This window comes from Apostichopus japonicus, chromosome 10 (assembly GCF_037975245.1).
Source record: "Apostichopus japonicus isolate 1M-3 chromosome 10, ASM3797524v1, whole genome shotgun sequence".
NCBI classification, from domain to species: Eukaryota; Metazoa; Echinodermata; class Holothuroidea; order Aspidochirotida; family Stichopodidae; genus Apostichopus; species Apostichopus japonicus.
Window position 1 is genome coordinate 845,269 of NC_092570.1, and position 19,525 is coordinate 864,793.

The following is a 19,525-nucleotide window of genomic DNA, read 5'->3' on the forward strand; positions in this document are numbered from 1 at the left end:
CTTGCTGACCTCAAAATGACCACAAAGAATAGCTGGGCTCTAAAACTCTTTATGGGAAAGTCATGTGCCAATATGACATCTGATGAAACTGCCTATCATATGATGCCATGTTTAGATTTCCAGATTGTAACCTCTGCTGAACCCAAATGACATGTACCCTCCACCAAAAACAACAGGGCTCTTGTACTTAATAAAGAAAAGCCATAGCCACACATACCAGCTACTGCAGTTTTCTATTTAGAAATATCATATTTAGTTAGTGTTCAAGTTTTGAAACCTGGTGACCTTAATGAACTCTGACCTTCATCATATTGTATAAAACAAACTATACAGTACACAAGGCTATCATACCATGCATATATGAGCTCCTTGCATGTTCTGGAGACAGTACTTTTGATATATTCACATTTTGCCCACTGCTGACCCCAACAGACCTTTGACCTCCACCACACTCAATAGGGTTTGCTGAACTAATTACAGGAAATCCACATGCCAGAACTGCACTGGCGACCTTCCTTGAGATATCATGTTTACAAGATTTTCACACTTCTTTCCTCTGTTAACCTGAAATAACCTTTGACATTCTACAAACCAATAGCAAGCTACACATTAAGTTTGAACTTCATGCAACTTCTACTTAGTGAGATATAGTGGGAACAATGTTTTCAGACTTTCACCGGTGCTGACCACAAATGACCTTTGACCAATACCAATACCAATACCAAACCAGTTCTACCTAAAGGGGTACCTACATACCAAGTATGAAATGTACCCCAGTTATCCTTCTAAACTTAGAGGGTTTACAAGGAAGCGTCACGAACAGACACACATACACACACGCATACACAGGCCATCATCATCGTATCGATTCCTAAAACTAGTGATAAAAAAAACTAGTGATATATTTTACGCTTATTAGTGTATTTCTGTGACAGCTGAGGAGACCTCTTTTAAACTGTTATCTACACGCAACTGATTCCCTTTCTTAATTCCATAGAATTTCTCCTCTACAGAGTGTGTATTGGCACAGTTCATTAAGACTTAATCAAGCTATAAGCAAGATTTTCATTTGTAACAAAGAAAGTATTCTCTACTTCATGAACCTAAAACTAGAAATAGAAATTGCAACGTCAGAAACTCTTGTCAAAACTTGCCATTTCGTCAGTGTCTCTGGTGAGAATCTTGCATACTAACTTTGATGTAGGTCATACATATATATAGTTAGTCTATAGTTGAGTCTTTAGTTTTATGTTAAAACAACAGTGATAAATGTATTGATTGAAATAAAACATGTCACTTCAAGGATGAAAGAATTTGTAATCTGAAGAAATATCTGACCATGGGAAAAAATAAAAACTGTGATGACATTCTGACAGCTGATAACATATTTAAGACCTTGTTCACATTTGAGAACTCAAGGACGATTATTGATATTAAGTCAGCGAGGAGGATCAACTAGTTAAGAACAAGACGCGTTCACATTTAAAAACGAGTGAGTTCCGTATTAAGTCCGCTTGCGAGATTAATATAATGCACAGGGGTGAAAATGTCATATCAGCTGTAAACATTTTCCCTGTGCTTTGCCATTGCCACATGTGCTGTACTAGTACGTACTACTCAGAACACCACTGCGCCGCAACGTTCAATCATCGCATATAAACAGTACACTGTATTCAAACCACTCTGTACCAACATAACCACAACAAATTAACCCAGATTAGAATGTCTAACCAAACCCTTCAAATGGATGAGTGAACGATCTTACTAGTCAGTGTTTTACTGCTGATGTTGCATTTGATGCTAATCCAACATCAAATGCTCTTAATGTTAGGTATAAAGACCTAGTAAGGTCTATGCGTAGGCTACTGTAACTTCATTATAGGCTAGGCCAGATGTAATTATTTAAGCCTTTTACTAACTGCCGAACAACCGAACCCAAAATCATCCGTTTTGAAATAAACATGAAACTACTGATTTTTGCCTCTTAAAAAATCTGTGAGTTTGGCGTACAAAGAAATACAGTTTCTTAGATTTAAGTGGAGTGTCGCGTGAGCGTTCACACTCAGAAAATTAATCGCCCTTGCGGATTGAAGTATGGGTGGTTCTTAAGTGTGAACAATGACAGCCCAGCTTGCCTGTAGAAAACAGTCCTGCTCAAATTTACTCAAGCAGAAATAATTTGTAACTTGATAGCATAAATTGCCCAAGTACTGCTATTAGGATTCATCCTTGAGGGCATCTAAATAATTGACCAGCCACCATATGATTGTAAACACAAGTGCTCTAATAGCCAGCACTAATTTCCTGTGTGAAGACAAATTTGGCTTGACCACTGAAACATTACACTGTGTGTTTAATCAAGAATTTGTGCAGAGGAGCGTTCAGTATGGCTTGAAACATTGTTTGGGGAGAAACGGAAATTTAACGAATTTCTGTAATTTTGTTGGAAATGATTTAATCCGCTGGTTATGAAGCTCCTTAACAACTCAATGGATTCAAGAATTCTGACTTGCCTTTTTTATATGTTACAATTTAGTCTAGGGCGGGATACCAGCTGTAAAGGTACAAGTAGGGCTAATGTTCAGCTCTAATTGTAAAACCTAACAGAAGTTAACTCTTCTTTGACAAAGTAATATTCTTCTCCCAACGAAAACTGTAACTTCATGTCTAATAACACTAAGATGTTCCACACAGCGACGCACAACAAGCAATCGTTATAAGCAAAATGAGCTCTGAAATTGAGACTAACAGATGTTCTTACTATACATAGTCACAGGCCCTGAAGGAGGTTGGAAACCTTGTCTTTTTACCTTCATGTTAATATTACTCACCATTTCTGTCTCTTCAAGTCCATACTCAATCAATTTCTCTTTGGTGTATTCTACAAAGTTGACCTGGTAGGGGTGACCTTCAGGAGGTGGCCTGAGGTCAAAGAGAACATTTATTTGGTGCTCTGAGGCTAAATCAAGCAATTCTGTCAGCTTTGGTACTGTCTGTTCCTGATAAAGAGTTCGCTGTTCATCTGTTAGCTCAGCGACAGTCCCGAACGGATCTCTCTGATGGGGGGAAAAAAACAAAAACAATGGGGAATTTCAAGAAACAAGCTCCAAGTTTTATTTCAATACAGGGTTTGGTGATAATTTAAAAATGTCTTTCGACACACAGTTATTATATACTGTAGTTGCATAATTCTTTGATGTAATACAACTTTTCTTTATAACAAGCAAAATCACATAGATCATTTTGGTATCTTCCACTTATTCCATATCAGGGATTGTTCAAGCTTTAATATGGTCAAAGATAATGCTGACGAAAAGGAGCCAATTACTGTATAAACACCAGCCATTTCTAGTTTTGACATATTTGTGTATAAAGAACTCTTTGAGGTTGTTTAATTAATGCAATCATCACTAAGTAATCGCAACATATCTAACTACGGACCAACTTGAACGAAATGCTTGAAAATCTGTTCCTTGTGTTTTAAATAACGAAAACGATTGGACGATATCCATCTACCTGTCATTTATTATAAAGGCCCTAATCCAACAATTTCTCGTCCCACAAATAAATTTCCTGAACAAGAAAATAAACATGAACACAGGATGCAGATCATCAATCCCACCAATTTCAACTTGATACCGGCACCAACCCTGAGTCAAGCCTCTCTAAAATTGTTGAAATCTGTTAACAAAAAATTCTCAGGAGCAATGAAATGTCTAGATCATGCATTCTTACTACAAATTCCTACACGGCAACTAAGAAATTGAGAATTTGATTCGTTTCTACAATTTTCTCTTTCTGTAAAATATGCAGAGTGTGAAAACACAAAATATGTCCTCAAATTCAGTAGCATTTTTGTGCAAATTATTCCTAAACAAAAGCTAACATATGTCTACAAACCTCGAGAAACCATGATCCCGTATTCAACGATTTTAAGTCTGTAAAAGTAAACCACTCTACAAGTGTGCTTGTTCTCTCAGGAAATATCTCTTGAACATTCGTCGTTCTTTCCAGTGTGTCATCATGCATGCAGAAATGTTCTCCGTCAGAACTATAAAAAGGGTACGAAAACAGACAAAAAGAAGTGTCCGTTTAATTTATGAAATACACAGTTTAAGTTCAAAACATCTGCAGATTTTGTCATATATATGTTATATTTGAAGTATTATAGTCTACTTTTTGTGTATTATGAAATAAATTATAAGAATAGTTAAAGTTGAATGAAACTTAGGCAAGAACATTTCTACTACTTCAAACTTATCAATTTCATAAATACAAAACGAAGCAGTGCAAAACTAAGATAGTTATGAAGAATGATATGCTGAAAAAACAATCTGTGGTTGATTGTTGCAATGAGAGCAAATTTAAGAGAGTACACCTACATCAATAGTAGCTGCCATTTACTAATGGAATCCTTGCCCCAATTATGGAATATAAGAAACAGATGATGGATATAATATGTATACAAAATAAAACTGCATTAAACATGCAAGGCTTTCTGGGTCACTGAAGAGATTCTCATTCATACAGAATTTTATAAAAAAATATAAAAAATGGTTAAAAGCTTTCTGACAAATTTTTATCAAAGATTAAATTACATATTATTGAATGATGATGCGGGGAAGACGTGAACCTTCAAATCATCGGGGAAGCTTTGTATTGTTGCATATTATTCACCTGGACAAACAAATTTAGATTATCAAGAAAGGCAGTTAAAACTTTGCTTTGGCTGATAGAATGCTATCCACATGCTTGAAGCCTAACATTCAGTGCAGAGTATAATACCTCAGCCTAGCCTTATTTGCAGATATATTAAACACTAATGAAGGGAGATATGAATGTTCACCTGCTATTTCAACAAACGAGAAACGTCCACAACGCCCCCTTCTCTTGGACATTACAGGTTCAATCTAGTTAGCCCTCTCTTGGTTCACTCCAGGCAAAAACGGTGATTTTTCAGGTATCACCTGATCTACAAAGGAGGCTAACAAAAGCTGTCTTCCTTATCATTATTCCAGCGGGAGTCACTTACTGTGTGAATTTATTGTGTTGATATCCGCTGGAATAATGTTCGGAAGATAGCTTTGGTTACTTCGTACATCATGTGATACCCAGAAAATTGCCGTTTTTTCCAGGTATAAACCAAGTGGAGGCTAACCAGGTTGAACACGTAATGGAAATTTCTACCGTAACTGCTACAGATAGAATTCTATTTGGTCCACAAGCTCTTTTGTTTGCACATGGGGAGGTGATCAAAGACCGCAAAAATAGCTGTGGTGAACCAAACTTCATTTCCGATTTCTTTTCTTTTATCATCTTACAAATAATTCCTTGACGGCTGGCATTCAATGCACCTAACCTTAATCAAACGATTCAGTAGTGACTGAATGAGGATGCATAACTCCTCACAATTCCAAACAAAAGGCAACCCAGTTTCACTTATATGATTACAAACCTCAAAGCACCCAGACCAGGCAAGGATAAGAAATATCAGATTACTAACAGGTGAGAACATCTCTCTGTTTCAAATCAAATTTAATTGCAGCCTGTTTTCATAAATTTATTGTAACATACTTCCTCCCATATCATTCAATTCTATATTTTGATTTTTTTTTTCCAAATTAAATTTGATGTACAATTGGGTGAATATGCCCAAAATTGAAGATATCATCTCAAAGGACATTATGTGAAATTTTGCAAATTCTAAATTTCCAGTGGAAGAATATAGGTTATGAGAACAGGGAGTTATCCTATATGTTGTTCTGGGGTCGAGCAATCTCAAAAAAAAAAAAAAAATGGGTCACTAAAATGATAGTAAACATTTTTCAACTCGATAGTAGAATATAGAACCTGCATAATTAATTAATTAATTAAGTTATGCTACTTGTTTGAAGCTTCAGAAGAGCAATCATTTTTTGTTTTACGTATTGCAAGAAAAATAAGTATTTCCTTCAAAGGCATTTCTACTAGTTGACTCAAAAAGAAAAGGCTTTCTCTCTACTGCTTAACACCATCAACACCTAAGAACTTATTACAGCTGCACTTTGTGTTGAATTTTGCTATCATTTCATTGGATGGCACCAGAGTTGACCATTAAAGGAAATTAGACCAGGTATGGTACTTGTAAACAATAATCTGCCTCCTTAAACCAACCAAACTTACATAAAGAAATAATGAAATTAAGAGAGGTAAGGAAAGGAGGGATCCAATTATGTATACATATTACATGACAAACAAGGTTAAAATGCAGTTTTAAAGTAATTAAATGGGAAATTAAAGTATTTAATTTGTCTGAGATCCATTTCTTTACCTTATTCTTATGTCAGACTCAATCCCATACACTTCACAGTCGTCTACAGCTCTCTCGAATGAAGCCATAGTATTTTCTGGAGCAATCTAATGAAAGATAAACCAAACTTGGAATTGCCACTTCAATATTAACGAAACATTTTGTCAAATTTGCATCATGTTTATCTGGTTTGCCACACTTCACTTCCCTCATGGAATCCCATACCTTTCTTACAATGCTTTCCCTGCTGATTCTAGCCCCCCCCTTTAAACCCTCCTAAATGACTACCCCCACCCTTGCCCCAGTAACAGTTATTGCTCAGTGCAAGCACACAAATATACTCATTAAAGATTTGATTTTTTATTGTTGCACTTGGACTTAGTGTTTATTAAAGATTGGGATTTTAAAGTTGGACTTTTGTTCCATGAACTTTGAAGAGATAGGACTATAAACTGGTTCCCACCCAGGTCATCCTAAATAAACCAGAGAGTAGCCCACCTTCACACTTAATAGTACAATCAGCAAAGTGTCAAGGTCTTATCAAAGATGTTCCCACTCTTATTTAAGAAAGCGTCCAATTACGCAAGTTGCACAATCATGTTCCAAGGTTTCATGGCAGTAGAAGGTGTGTGAAGGTCTCAACATTGGCACCTGTCAAGTTGTTGTTATTCAAGCATATTAAGTAAGAGTAGCGTTAACAGGTTCATTTTCATAGTTAAGATAATTTCAGGAAATGACATCAAGTTACACGAATGCATTCAAAGTATTGAAATTTCCAAAAGAATATTACTGTCTGGGTTTATTTTTGGGATGATGTAAAAGAATTATTAAAGCAGATAAAATCAACCAAAATCCAAGCTAGGCTGCAACTTCATGATCTCTAACAGAATACATACATGGTGATTGTATAGTTCTTTATTTAAACTACTTTTTTGACTGTCTGGTCCTAATGTTTATGTAAAGAAACCTAAATGCTGACATCCGTTGGCTAAGAAAATATCCTCACATTTGCTGGTATTTTTACTAACTGCTACTTCAGTAGGGCAACAGGCTCCCAATCCAAACCTTGCCCCTACCCCCCCCCCCCCCAACATGCCCCTTTGTGTGTTTCCACCAGTTTGCCTGTAAATATTTCACATGAAAATAAATCCCTATCAATCAATCAAAATTAAAAATTAAAATTTCAAACACAAGACAAATGAAATGATGTACTTTGTGTGGGAAAGTTGCTGAATTTGGCCATAAATTATTGAACTACTATTAAAAGGATGGACAATTGTATAGATATGAGATGACCATAATTTGTGGCACATTAGCCCCACAATGTGGTGGGTCAAGCTGTGTAATGTGGTCAGAGGTATGTGCAGCTAGTATGACACTATTGATCCTTATTTTATTGGAGATAAACTGCTTAAATAAAGTCAGGTTTAAAGGGTGTGAAGACTCGCACAAAAAGAAACGTCTAATAAGAAACGTCTAATGCCGGTAATCTGACCTAGTTTCGAATGAGGTGTAACAGAACTGTTAGACACCACCATCGATCCCAGAAAATACGCACACAGCTTGCTACCTTCGGTAATTAGACACTAGTGTACAGTCAGTACATACAGCTGCGGTCCATAACCACAGCACAGTGTACGAATGATACAGCGATGGACATCTCAGGTCCAGCTAAAGATAGCAAGGTATCACGTTTCATTACTGTCTGCATTTTGTTGCGACAAGCAGAAAACTTCACTTGCAAGCAACGGAAAGTTAACTTTTTGGGGTTTGGGGCGAGTCTTCAATGCCTTTAAGTCTGTCAAATATCCTAGGCAAGGTGGGAAAAATGTTTGTAAGTGGAAAATTGTTCTGTTCTGGACTAATAAGTATATACTAACATGGCCCTTCTGTAAGAGTGGGAGGGGGAGAGAGGGGGAAGAATGGGGTGGGAGAGAGGGGGAGGGGGGTTTCATTAAATATTTCATCGCTTGGTTAGATGATACAAGATTCCTGATTAATTAATAATACAAGTAGAAGAGTGCTTACATGTTCTGCTCCCTTATGGCCAATGAGACGAGGTTTTGATGTCAGATCTTTGCCCTCTAAGATGCATGGAGACTTGATGAACAATGGAACAAGATACAAGGCAACCAACAAAAGAAAATACCACACACAAAGATCCCTTACTGGATTGCCTGAAAAACAATAGAAAAAAAAAAGAAGCATTATTGACAAACAAGTTGATTTCCAAATTTAAAATTATGCGTAATATTTCTCATTTTAATCTTGAAAAGAGAGGCAGAGAGCTCTTGTTCTCATCGTTTTCTAAAGTATTACGTTAATTCTTCTCTCATTTTTACTGAATTGGCTGCAAAATTTTGTACACACCTGAGTTATGTTTTTTAAACACATGATGTTTGTGACCATTTACAAGGAATCTAGCAGATTAAACAAGCTTCCGTTTTTCAGGAAAGCTAGATTTTAGTCTAAGACATTTCTAAATAGTTTTGGCCAAAAATAAACATGTTTTTTTTTATTGTGTAATCTGGCTGCCCTCTTGCCCTTTAAGTTGATTTGTTATTTTACGAGGGTTTAAGCTTTGTGAATATCGAGTAGAAACTCTCAAAGTTAGTATTTCCTGTTTTATCCGCAAAATTTCCATCAATGGCTATTTAATCTTTCACTTTCACCGCTTCATATATAAACACCTCACTGGTATTGTATTACATATATAATGCACAAATATAGCTTCCTGTTCCATTTAATACACTGTGCTTCCTTGTGAATTCACTTTCATAACCAACATTCAACATGTCATAATGGCTTGTACTTCCTTGTAGCAAACCTAACATTGTGTAGAAAAGCGATGATATAACTTCCAAGTTTCTTATCTATATCTGTGTCACATTGACAATGGCTGTACACAATGTATGTAGGGTATTATGGCAAGTTATTATGAATCATGATGGTATCATTACAACTTCCAAGTTCTGTACAGGTCACAACTTGATGACTAAGTTACATATTGTATTTTTTTGTAACGTATTTGTGTTGTGTTGTTTATTGTGCTGTGATTGGCTGTCTTGTTGTGCTAGTACAACATATAGCATATTAATGTTTATATTGTATAGCAATATATTGTATTGCATTGTATTGTATATTGCTTTGTATTAAATTACTGGTATTGATTTGTATTTTATTGTATATTCCACTGCATTGCAATATATCATATTGCATGGTATTGTATAAGGCTTTGATTGCATTGTATATCGCATTGTATATCGCATTGTATTGTATATTGCATTGCATTGTATTAAATTGATTTGCATTGCATTGCAATATATCGTACTGCATGGTATTGTATTACTTTTATTGCATTGTATTGTAAATTGCATTGTATTGCATTTTATTACATTGATTTGTATTGTATTGTAAATTGCATTGTATTGTATATTGTATTACATTGATTTGCATTGTATTGTATATTGCATTGCAATAGTATCGTACTGCATGTTATTATATTACTTTGATTGCATTGCATGGTAAATTGCATTGTATTGCATTGCATTACATTGATTTGTATTGTATATTGCATTTATTACATATTTCATTGTACTGTATATTGCATTACATTGTATTACATTGATTTGCATTGTATTGTATATTGCTTTGTACTGTACTATTGCATTGTATTGTATATTGCATTGCAATATATCGTATTGCATGGTATTGTATTACTTTGATTGCATTATATTGTAGTTGTATTGTATTGTAGTTTACATTGTATTGTGTTACATCGATTTATATTGTATATTACATTGCATTGTATTATGTGGTATATTGCATTACCCTGCATGAAATATTGCATTGCACAGTAAGCCATTGAGTTGTGTGGTATCATACTTCTTACATTATACTGTGATATTTGAGTAGCTAAACTAATAGCTAAACCACTTCACAAACTATACTGCTTTCCATAACCAAGCGATAGAATGTTCTGTATGTGAAATTCAAATTTATTCATGTCATTAATGTAAATAGCCTGGTACAATGTGAGAGAGTGCTGGTAATGAGATGGGATGAGAGAGGGCTGGTATGAAATGAGCTAGTATGAGATTGGATGAGGGAGGGCTGGAACGAGATAGGAGAGGGCTGGTATGAGATGAGAGAGAGCTGGTAAGAGACAAGATGAAACTGGTATGAGATGACATGAGCTAGATTTCAGATGTAACAAAGCTGCTATGAGACAAGATGAAACTGGTATTAGATGACATGAGCTAGATTTCAGATGTAACAAAGCTGCTATGAGACAAGATGACACTGGTATGAGATGACATGAGCTAGATTTAAGATGTAACAAAGCTGGTATGAGACAAGATGAAACTGGTATTAGATGACATGAGCTAGATTGAAGATGTAACAAAGCTGCTATGAGACAAGATGACACTGGTATGAGATGACATGAGCTAGATTTCAGATGAAACAAAGCTGCTATGTGACAAGATAAATCTACATCAAACAATTAAAAGCTGGAATGAGATGGAAGGAGGCAAATATCAGATGAGAGGAAACTGGGATGCAATGATGGGAAGTGGATTTGAGTTGAGTGAGAGCATATGGGAATGCTTAGTTCACAGTATATACTACAGTGTGCTCATGTTAGTGTGTTAAATTTGGTGCAAATCAGCAAATGGCAAGCCATTAATCCATATCTGTGAGACAGAAAAATCCATTCCAGTTAATTTTAAAAAGGTTGTGCAAGTACAAGTTTTCTGGTTGGCCCGCTGACAACCAGGTCATACAAAATCATAAGAGATGTGTAGGTTTGGTAATGGAATACCAGCTTAGTGCAAGTTATACTTCCCTCTCGACAGATCATATGTCTACCACTATTTTTGCTTGTTTTTAAGTATATCTCCAATGTACTCGATGACCAATACCAATTTATCATTCTGCCTTTTTGGTGTATTTTGTTACAAAGCAGACTGAATTTGATGTAAAAGACTAGTCGTCCACTGGACAACCTGCATAATTGAGTTTGGTTGTTGAAATATCAATTTGGTTGTCCCGGACAACCGGTTGACCATTAAAAAATTGTCCTGTAAACATATATTTAATTAACATGAAAGGCTTGCTGTTCTATGTCCAAAGAAAGGCCAGAGCTTTGAGCAAAACAAATTAAAGTTCCTCATATCTTTGCTATAATTGATGGATCTGCACTTTTGCAGACAAAACATGACCTGGAAGCTGGAATGTGATGAGAGGAGGTTGGCAAGCAGCCAGAGGAAACGACCATGATAAGTTAGGACCTGTGATATGAAACTTTTGAGAACAGCACGCATCAAGAAGACTGCAGTAGTAAGCAAACTATTTAGTAGCGGGATTCAAATTAAAAGCATGCCTACGTTTCTCTCTGTTGTTAATGCTTTCAGTGCCTGCGGGTGCGATCTGTAAAAAGTTCTCAGAAAGTTCATTTGGTGAATCTGGGTCAACTTGCTGACGTCGTCCTTATTCACCAGAACGAAAAGCAAATAAAGGAACAAATGTGAAAACAGAGTGAATATAATGAAAAAAAAAATTAATTAGTTTGTGATCTAAATTAGATATAGTGATGTTCTATGAAATAATAGGCTAGAAACATCATTTCATAATTAAGTCTTAATATAAAAATAAATGAAAGTAAGAATGTTAAGGAAAAGCATGCAAAGAGGATGTAATGTTCTACAAAAGGACTAAATACCTCCTTTTAATTAGAAAGCGATAATTAAATTGCATTTAAATTCTGTTATGTCTTAAGCAAGTAATTCATTTTTCATGTATGGTTATATAACATTTTACTGGATGGTACGTTTTTAATTAACCAAGTAAAGGTGTTGCTCTTAGAAAGCAAATCCTTTATCTATTATTCAATTTATCAAACTTAAAATCACAATATATTGTTTATTATTGGAAAGAAGTCAATTCTTGATCCACAAAATTATATTAAGCTAGACCAACAAAGCTCTTATATTGGTTCACTATGCAATAAAGGCAAGCTAGCATTATTTCTATATGTAACTATGGGCAGAAGCTGTCATCATCAAGTCACTAGGCATACTATCAGCCGACTGTACCATTGGGTAAAGAAAAACAACTTTATTATATTTAAATGAAACAATAATGTAATTATTTGAGTTACTTAAACAAAATGAGCTAGTCTGGTGGTAATTAACACAAGCAGATGATACCATATTAGAATTGATTGCTTATCAGAAATTAAAGACAAAAGCTTACACAGAATCCCTAACAATTAAGAACCAAAAGGACTTTATTTATTAAGATTTCCCAGAATTTCTAGAATGAATATAGAGCAGTTCTTCCTACTTAATATATGTCTGTTCTGGTCACTGTTTGTTGGTGATACATTTGTTTCTGGAGGTAACAGAGTAGCAGTCTGAAAATGGATGTCTTTCTTCATTTTAGGCTCTCCTGATAAATCAAGAATTGACAAAATGAAATAGAATCACATGCCCGAAGCAAATACAAATTTAATAAAGGTAACTTGAATGGCAAAACCGAAAATACAACACATGGAATATATCTAAGTTTAGCCCATTAAGTTACACTTTAACTAGTTAAAAATGCACTTGATTCAGCAAATGATGCAACACAGCATTCAAAATGTGAAGAGTGTGCTTGAAAAACTTTATCTAACAGGTTGTATGAAGGTGTACAACAACTTCTGCATGTTCCCTTACTTGGCCTACAGTAGTAAACATATGTAGCTGCACTTTAAGATCTTGCTGTGGTGTTTGTAAAACTGTAACCACCTTTTTGGAATGCAATTTTAATCAACAAATCCTTAAAAACAGCTAAAATTGCTACAGTGGAACAAGGAAACACATTTTATAATTTGCTCAAGCCATTTTTCTATTTTTGTACTTTACAGGCAAATAATTATCGCATTCTGGTGGAATTTGATCTAACAAGCGATGAAATCACATAGATACTGGGTAGAACTAAACCACAGAGCAAAATCAGAGAAATCATCTTTACTACTGTCCTTTCAAAAAATTTAAAAGTCTGTGAAACCATAAAACTTCACACAATATTTCTCTGAGGTTAATAATCAGATAGTAGTGATATTTGGGGTTAAAATCTTTGGAAAAGCACAGAAGGAAAATTTCTTTTCCAAAATAGCAATTTAACCAACAAGACACCTCATTGGGGAGCTTTCAGTTAATCTTAAAGAGCTAAGTCAGTATCTTGGGTTGCAGTTTTTTTTTATTTATCATGGCTGTTTATAGCCAAGCATTATTAATAACTAATAGTTTCCATTATTTTCCATAAATCCTAAGATCCAACAAGGAAGTACCTACATGCCTACTATTATGTCATATGTTTACAGATTCACGCCTCAAAATACAGGCAATTTACAGGAGGAACTATTTGACAGAAAAACAAAAAAAAACAGTTTCCCTTTTTCTGCCAGCACAACATTTATGTTGCTTTTGACTTAATTGAAGAAAACTGCAAGTTGGAATTTGATTTTAGTAAGTAAATTTTTTGTTGTGCAGTGACATTATTCATCAGGTGGCTAAAATATTAAAATTCTTGGTCCGATATTATCCATCCTGGTCTGACCCTGCTGATTGTATAAATCATCATCTTCAATTTATTCTAATTATTTTATGTGTTAATTAACTACTCATGTACCACTAATTATTAATAAATATATATATACTGATATCTTTGATTTTCTCCTTCTAGTCCAGCATTCATTTTACTCACTTAACCTCTTTTACATCTATAGAGCATTTTATTAATGAATCCTCTAATAGTCTTTCTGTTACTTTTATTGCATATCTAAACGATTTAATGATTTTTATTTAGATCTATTATTATTAAATTTTAAAAGCAAAGAATGAAATGATAAAACTACATCTAAATTTGGCTGATGGCATTAAACAATTTAAAAAAATCAGTTGAAAGTGTTATGAAGCAAATGCAGAAAAATAAAATAAAACAAAAACCCAAAAGTAACAAATGAATTGATCATGCTACATAAGTTGTTAATAACTTTCTCATTCGGGTCAAGCTTTCAAAATGTTGAAAGATGCATATTTTTTACCCATATTTACCTTTTCTTTCTAAAGTTCCAAAAGCACCTGCTATGAACCATGTTATAATTGTCATTGTCATCACGGCAAATAAATGCAGGAATGGCCCAAAAAACTGATGGAAAGAATTTAGTAGGAATTGAATAAATACATCATATCAAAACAGCATTAATTGAACACTTATTAAATCATAAACCATTTCTAAAAAAAAAAAAAAAAAACTATTTTTTTCCCAGAATATCTTTCAAACTGACAAAAAACTTACAGCCCTAAGCTCTACTAATACTTGGTTTGTTGAAAATTTATCACATTTTACCATTTGATCCCCAAAGAAAGCCCAATTTAAAATTTACTTGTGTCACATAAATGTGTATTTTTTCTTTTTGTCTCTTAATCCCAGATAACATTCTGCAAAGTTAAATCATAAATTGGCCAAATATTTGATAAATTTTAAAGGTAACAAATATTGGCCCTAAAAGTTATTACACCTTACTCTGAAACTTTCTCATTGAAGTCTTTGCATCAGACACCCTGGTCCTCTAGACATTAACATTGGGATATAACCCTCACTTAACTGCTGATTATAATTAATTAAAATGCTAATTACATTTTGAAGATGAGAGATCTTTTTCACTATTTGAGTGTACTTATAATCAATGTTAATGACCTTTTCAGACGTTTGGTGGAATGAAAATGGTTAAATTAATTGCCATTTGTACGTGTACTAATGTTAAGGAGGGCAACATTGTGCCAAATTTGTTGTTGCCATTGTTGCATTCAGCATTTATGATATAGATTGTTGCATGGTATTTGACAGAACTATAACATTTCAGAACTAATTAAACCATTTATGTGGGATTTGTCATATAATGTATCATAATTCTACTGGACAGAGTAAAGAGTAAAACAGAGGTCATAATTCGACATCAATACATGGAAATATTGTTTCCCTCACCCCCCCAACCCTCCCCCATCACTCCCTTTATCTGAATGCAGTCATTTCATTGAAATAGTAAAAATGTTGATAAAATTACCCACCATAAGAGACAGAGGAATAAAATGCCAGAGGAATCTTGTATTGAGGATAGAGAGAACAACAATAGCAATGGTGATGATATCAACAACAACCAGCAATATCTGGAAAGGCATGAAAGGTAAGGTCAGAGATAATTGATAATCTAGCATCAAGCTATGACTATTAAGGGACTACAGAGGAATCTTGTATTGAGGATAGAGAGAACAACAATAGCAATGGTGATGATATCAACAACAACCAGCAATATCTGTAAAGATATGAAAGATAAGGTCAGAGATAATTGATAATCTAGCATCAAGCTATGACTATTAAGGGACAAATTTATAGCAACAAAAATTTACCAAGCTCAAATAAATTGTGTCAACAAACTTTTCAGGCACAAAGGCAGGAATGGGGGGGGGGGCTAGGGATGAACACCACTTCCCTTCAACCCCGACAGACAAAATGAGTAGTTATTAGCACAACCATCTGTAGCATACATATGCATCAGAATTCAACATTACACACCAAAACATTTTTTCTGAGGGAGGACCACCACAACCTCCCACATGGAGGGCCAGTGACCCCCTCTCCCCTCTCCTCCTCCTTCCTCCTGCTATTGAAGGAATAGCAATCTCTCTATGTGTGAAAGCACAGTTAAGATTTATATATTTTTGATGTAATTATCAGATGTAATACGGTAGAATGTGTACATACATACCCTCCAAGTTGTTAACATTGTAAACTAAAGTTCTGTATATTTTGCACATGTTCAAGAATGCAGTTAAGATTAATATATGGTTCATGTATTACAGTAGGATGTGTATGTACAAACCCTCCAAGTTGTTAACATTGTAAACTTAACTACATGTACATTTTGCACATGTATAAGAACGCTCCTATTCCTTTCATACCAACAAATACTGTGACAATAAACACTATTCAATACTGTGAGTATAATGACTGTGCTCTATTCAACCTATTGAATCTAAAATACTTTCAAGTTGGTCTCCCCATCTGGCCCTCCTTATACCCCTCCCCTTTCTCTCCTAGCATCCCTCCATCTTCATCTCGCTAACATCCTGCAAGCTATTAACATCTACCATGTCAATAATGATACAAACAACAGGATGATAGACACCATAATCTTCTTTACCTTATGAAAAGCGTGTAGATGGAGGTGTTCCTTTAAGTTCATGTGAAGACAGGCAAACATCTGGTGAAGAATATGGAAACATATTCTAGTGTTATTAGATATGTTACTTATTCATCTCAAGTCTTTACTCATCTATACGTTAATTTCCTATTATAAGACATATACTTAATAATAATCATCATAATATTCAGCAGTTATTTTTACGACACTTAGTGACCACAAATGTGGGAGAAACCTGCAAGGGCTTATGGATTACAACTGACACGTCGGGTGGCTTCCAATTCAACATTTTAACTCAAATTTGGAATCTTTTCAATAAAGAAAGTCATTTCAGATGTGGAAAACCTTAGATTGCTATTGGATGAAAAACCAACCTTACAATATGACCCAGCCAGGGATCGTACCCATAACCTCCTGATAGCTAAGCGTGATTGCTTCAAATGCCTTTATTCACTCGGCCACAGTACTTACTAGAAGACACTTTTGAAACCCCATGGTCACTGCATGGCTTGGAAACCTTGCTAGCTTTTATTTGCTGTTTTCAGGTTTATTATTTTAAAGTATTTACGTTGTTCCTTTCCTTCTATTTTTAAGCAATCTTTATGATAACACAGACAGGAAATAAATTGCATTCAACAACTAACAATAATGGATGACCATCATGGAAAAGTTTGACTTTTCCTTTTAATTACTCTAATAACAAGTCAAGAACACTCTTCCATTTATATTGTACAATAAACTCTAATGTTAACAGCTCATTACTGAAAGTGACCAGATGGGCATTTTTAATATCAAGGAAATAAATTTCATTTCTGTGGAACAGTTGAAAGAATTCTTACTATTTTCAACAATATGCATTATTGTTAGCAACTAGCCCTGAAATCAGAACAAAGATATTTGACATATATCTCAAACTAGTGAATGTACATTAGAATCTATTTGAAAGTATTCAAATAGCAAAGAATTTTGAAATATGAAAATTACAAGCTATAGCTTTTTAAATATTTTTAAAAACAATGACCTTTGTGTCTTTAGTCAAACTATTGAATATGCAATAGCAGGCCTTCAGTGGAAAAAATACTTGATTATTTAAGAGATTAATATTCAGCAATAGAAATTTTGGACATTGGTTGAAAACAAACTTGGACATAAGTAATTCCAACAGTTGAAAAATATAACACCATTCTTCACCCCCTCCCCTGGAACCCCTCCCTGACATCCCTCTCCTGACACCCCTTCCCTGACACCCCTCCCCCAAAACCCCTCCCTGACACCCCTTCCCTGACAACCCTCCCCTGACATCCCTCCCCTGACACCCTCTCCCTTAACACCCCTCCCCTGACACCCCTCCCTTAACACCCTCCCTTAACACCCCTCCCCTGACATACCTCCCCTGACACCCCTCCCTGACATTCCTCCTCTGACACCCCTCCCATGACACCCTCCCCTAAAACCTAGCAGACATACTGTATAAAGTGAGAATAATTACCAATAATATAAATGGGTAACCAAACAGGACAAAAGATGCAATCTTGAATGCAAAGTAAAACTTAAAATCCAGATTAAACTTGCTCCAAAAGCCTCTGTAGGAAAAGAGAATACAAAGTGTTTAATTTCACTATCAGTTCTAGTTTTATTACTGTTTGCTACCAAAGTACACATAACTTTGCAACAGTAAACATATTTTGATGCCATGTCATGTATTTTTTGGTAAATGTGTTTTTTTGCCATCAGTGTATTTGTATGTCTTCATGTTTAGACTGACACTGAGGAAGGATTGGGTAATGAGGGTGGGGGTAGGAAGGATTGGGCAATGAGGGTGAAGGCATGAACGGTTGGGCAATGTGGGTGAGGTTAGGAAGGGTTTGGCAATGAGGGTGAGGTTAGGAAGGGTTTGGCAATGAGGGTGAGGGAAGAAAGGGTTGGGCAATGAGGGTGAGGGTGGGAAGGGTTGGGCAATGAGGGTGAGGGTAGGAAGGGTCTGGCAATGAGGGTGAGGGTAGGAAGGGTTGGGCAATGAGGGTGAGGGTAGGAAGGGTTGAGCAATGAGGGTGAGGGTGGGAAGGGTTGGGCTATGAGGGTGAGGGTGGGAAGGGTTGGGCAATGAGGGTGAGGTTAGGAAGGGTTTGGCAATGAGGGTGAGGTTAGGAAGGGTTGGGCAATGAGGGTGAGGTTAGGAAGGGTTTGGCAATGAGGGTGAGGGTAGGAAGGGTTTGGCAATGAGGGTGAGGTTAGGAAGGGTTTGGCAATGAGGGTGAGGTTAGGAAGGGTTTGGCAATGAGGGTGAGGGTAGGAAGGGTTGGGCAATGAGGGTGAGGTTAGGAAGGGTTGGGCAATGAGGGTGAGGGTAGGAAGGATTGGGCAATGAGGGTGAGGGTAGGAAGGGTTGGGCAATGAGGGTGAGGGTAGTGTAATACATTCAGTGGTATCTGCAAATACTTCTAAAGCTCAATTTGACAGATCAATTTTCAAAATGTTTCCCCTCTGCCTCCTACCACTGTCAAACCCACAAGTGAACAAATGTTTTAGCCAGCCAACAACATCTCTGGAGACTCCGGTACTATAACCTACTTCTCTACCGGGATGCTAGTCGACCAACCATATGGCCGAGGATCACAAACAGCAGGCAATGAATTATGGTTAATATGAAAAGATACTCACAAATCAAACATACGTTCTTCATTTGCAGTGACCAACCAAAGGTACATGTTACTAAAAGTTAGGAGAACTGACAGGAAGAGAAAGATGAACCACGATCTCTCACACTGAAGAAGAAAAACAAATTGAACGAAAACTATATAAGGGACTAAGATAAATCATAAAGGATTAAGGTAAATCATACAGTGTTAAGATAAATCATACTCTATCTCTCTGTCTCTGTACAGAAGATTATAAAAAAGGATTATAATGATTTGTATCAAAAAGAATTGACAGAAGTCATATGAAAGGTTGGATAAACAAACAATGCCCTCTCAAATTGAAGA

The 19,525-nt window shown here is 35.6% G+C and overlaps 1 protein-coding gene across 7 annotated transcripts in view; it reads right to left on the minus strand.

Moving 5' to 3' along the window:
- The window catches only part of LOC139974697 (glycerophosphoinositol inositolphosphodiesterase GDPD2-like), a 40,410-nt gene that overhangs the window by 14,032 nt on the left and 6,853 nt on the right, over nucleotides 1-19,525 (minus strand). For 4 of the 7 annotated variants that reach the window (XM_071982014.1, XM_071982013.1, XM_071982016.1 and 1 more), the window contains exons 3-13: nucleotides 19,203-19,306; nucleotides 18,031-18,124; nucleotides 16,542-16,601; nucleotides 15,409-15,507; nucleotides 14,392-14,485; nucleotides 12,635-12,739; nucleotides 11,677-11,778; nucleotides 8,318-8,466; nucleotides 6,311-6,396; nucleotides 3,901-4,051; nucleotides 2,832-3,056 (exon numbers count right to left, since the gene is read on the minus strand). In XM_071982014.1, coding sequence (XP_071838115.1) covers nucleotides 2,832-3,056; nucleotides 3,901-4,051; nucleotides 6,311-6,396; nucleotides 8,318-8,466; nucleotides 11,677-11,778; nucleotides 12,635-12,739; nucleotides 14,392-14,485; nucleotides 15,409-15,507; nucleotides 16,542-16,601; nucleotides 18,031-18,124; nucleotides 19,203-19,306 — 1,269 coding nt within the window. The remainder of the gene's footprint in view (nucleotides 1-2,831; nucleotides 3,057-3,900; nucleotides 4,052-6,310; nucleotides 6,397-8,317; nucleotides 8,467-11,676; nucleotides 11,779-12,634; nucleotides 12,740-14,391; nucleotides 14,486-15,408; nucleotides 15,508-16,541; nucleotides 16,602-18,030; nucleotides 18,125-19,202; nucleotides 19,307-19,525) is intronic. The other 3 variants (XM_071982019.1, XM_071982018.1, XM_071982020.1) reach the window with 3 other exon arrangements.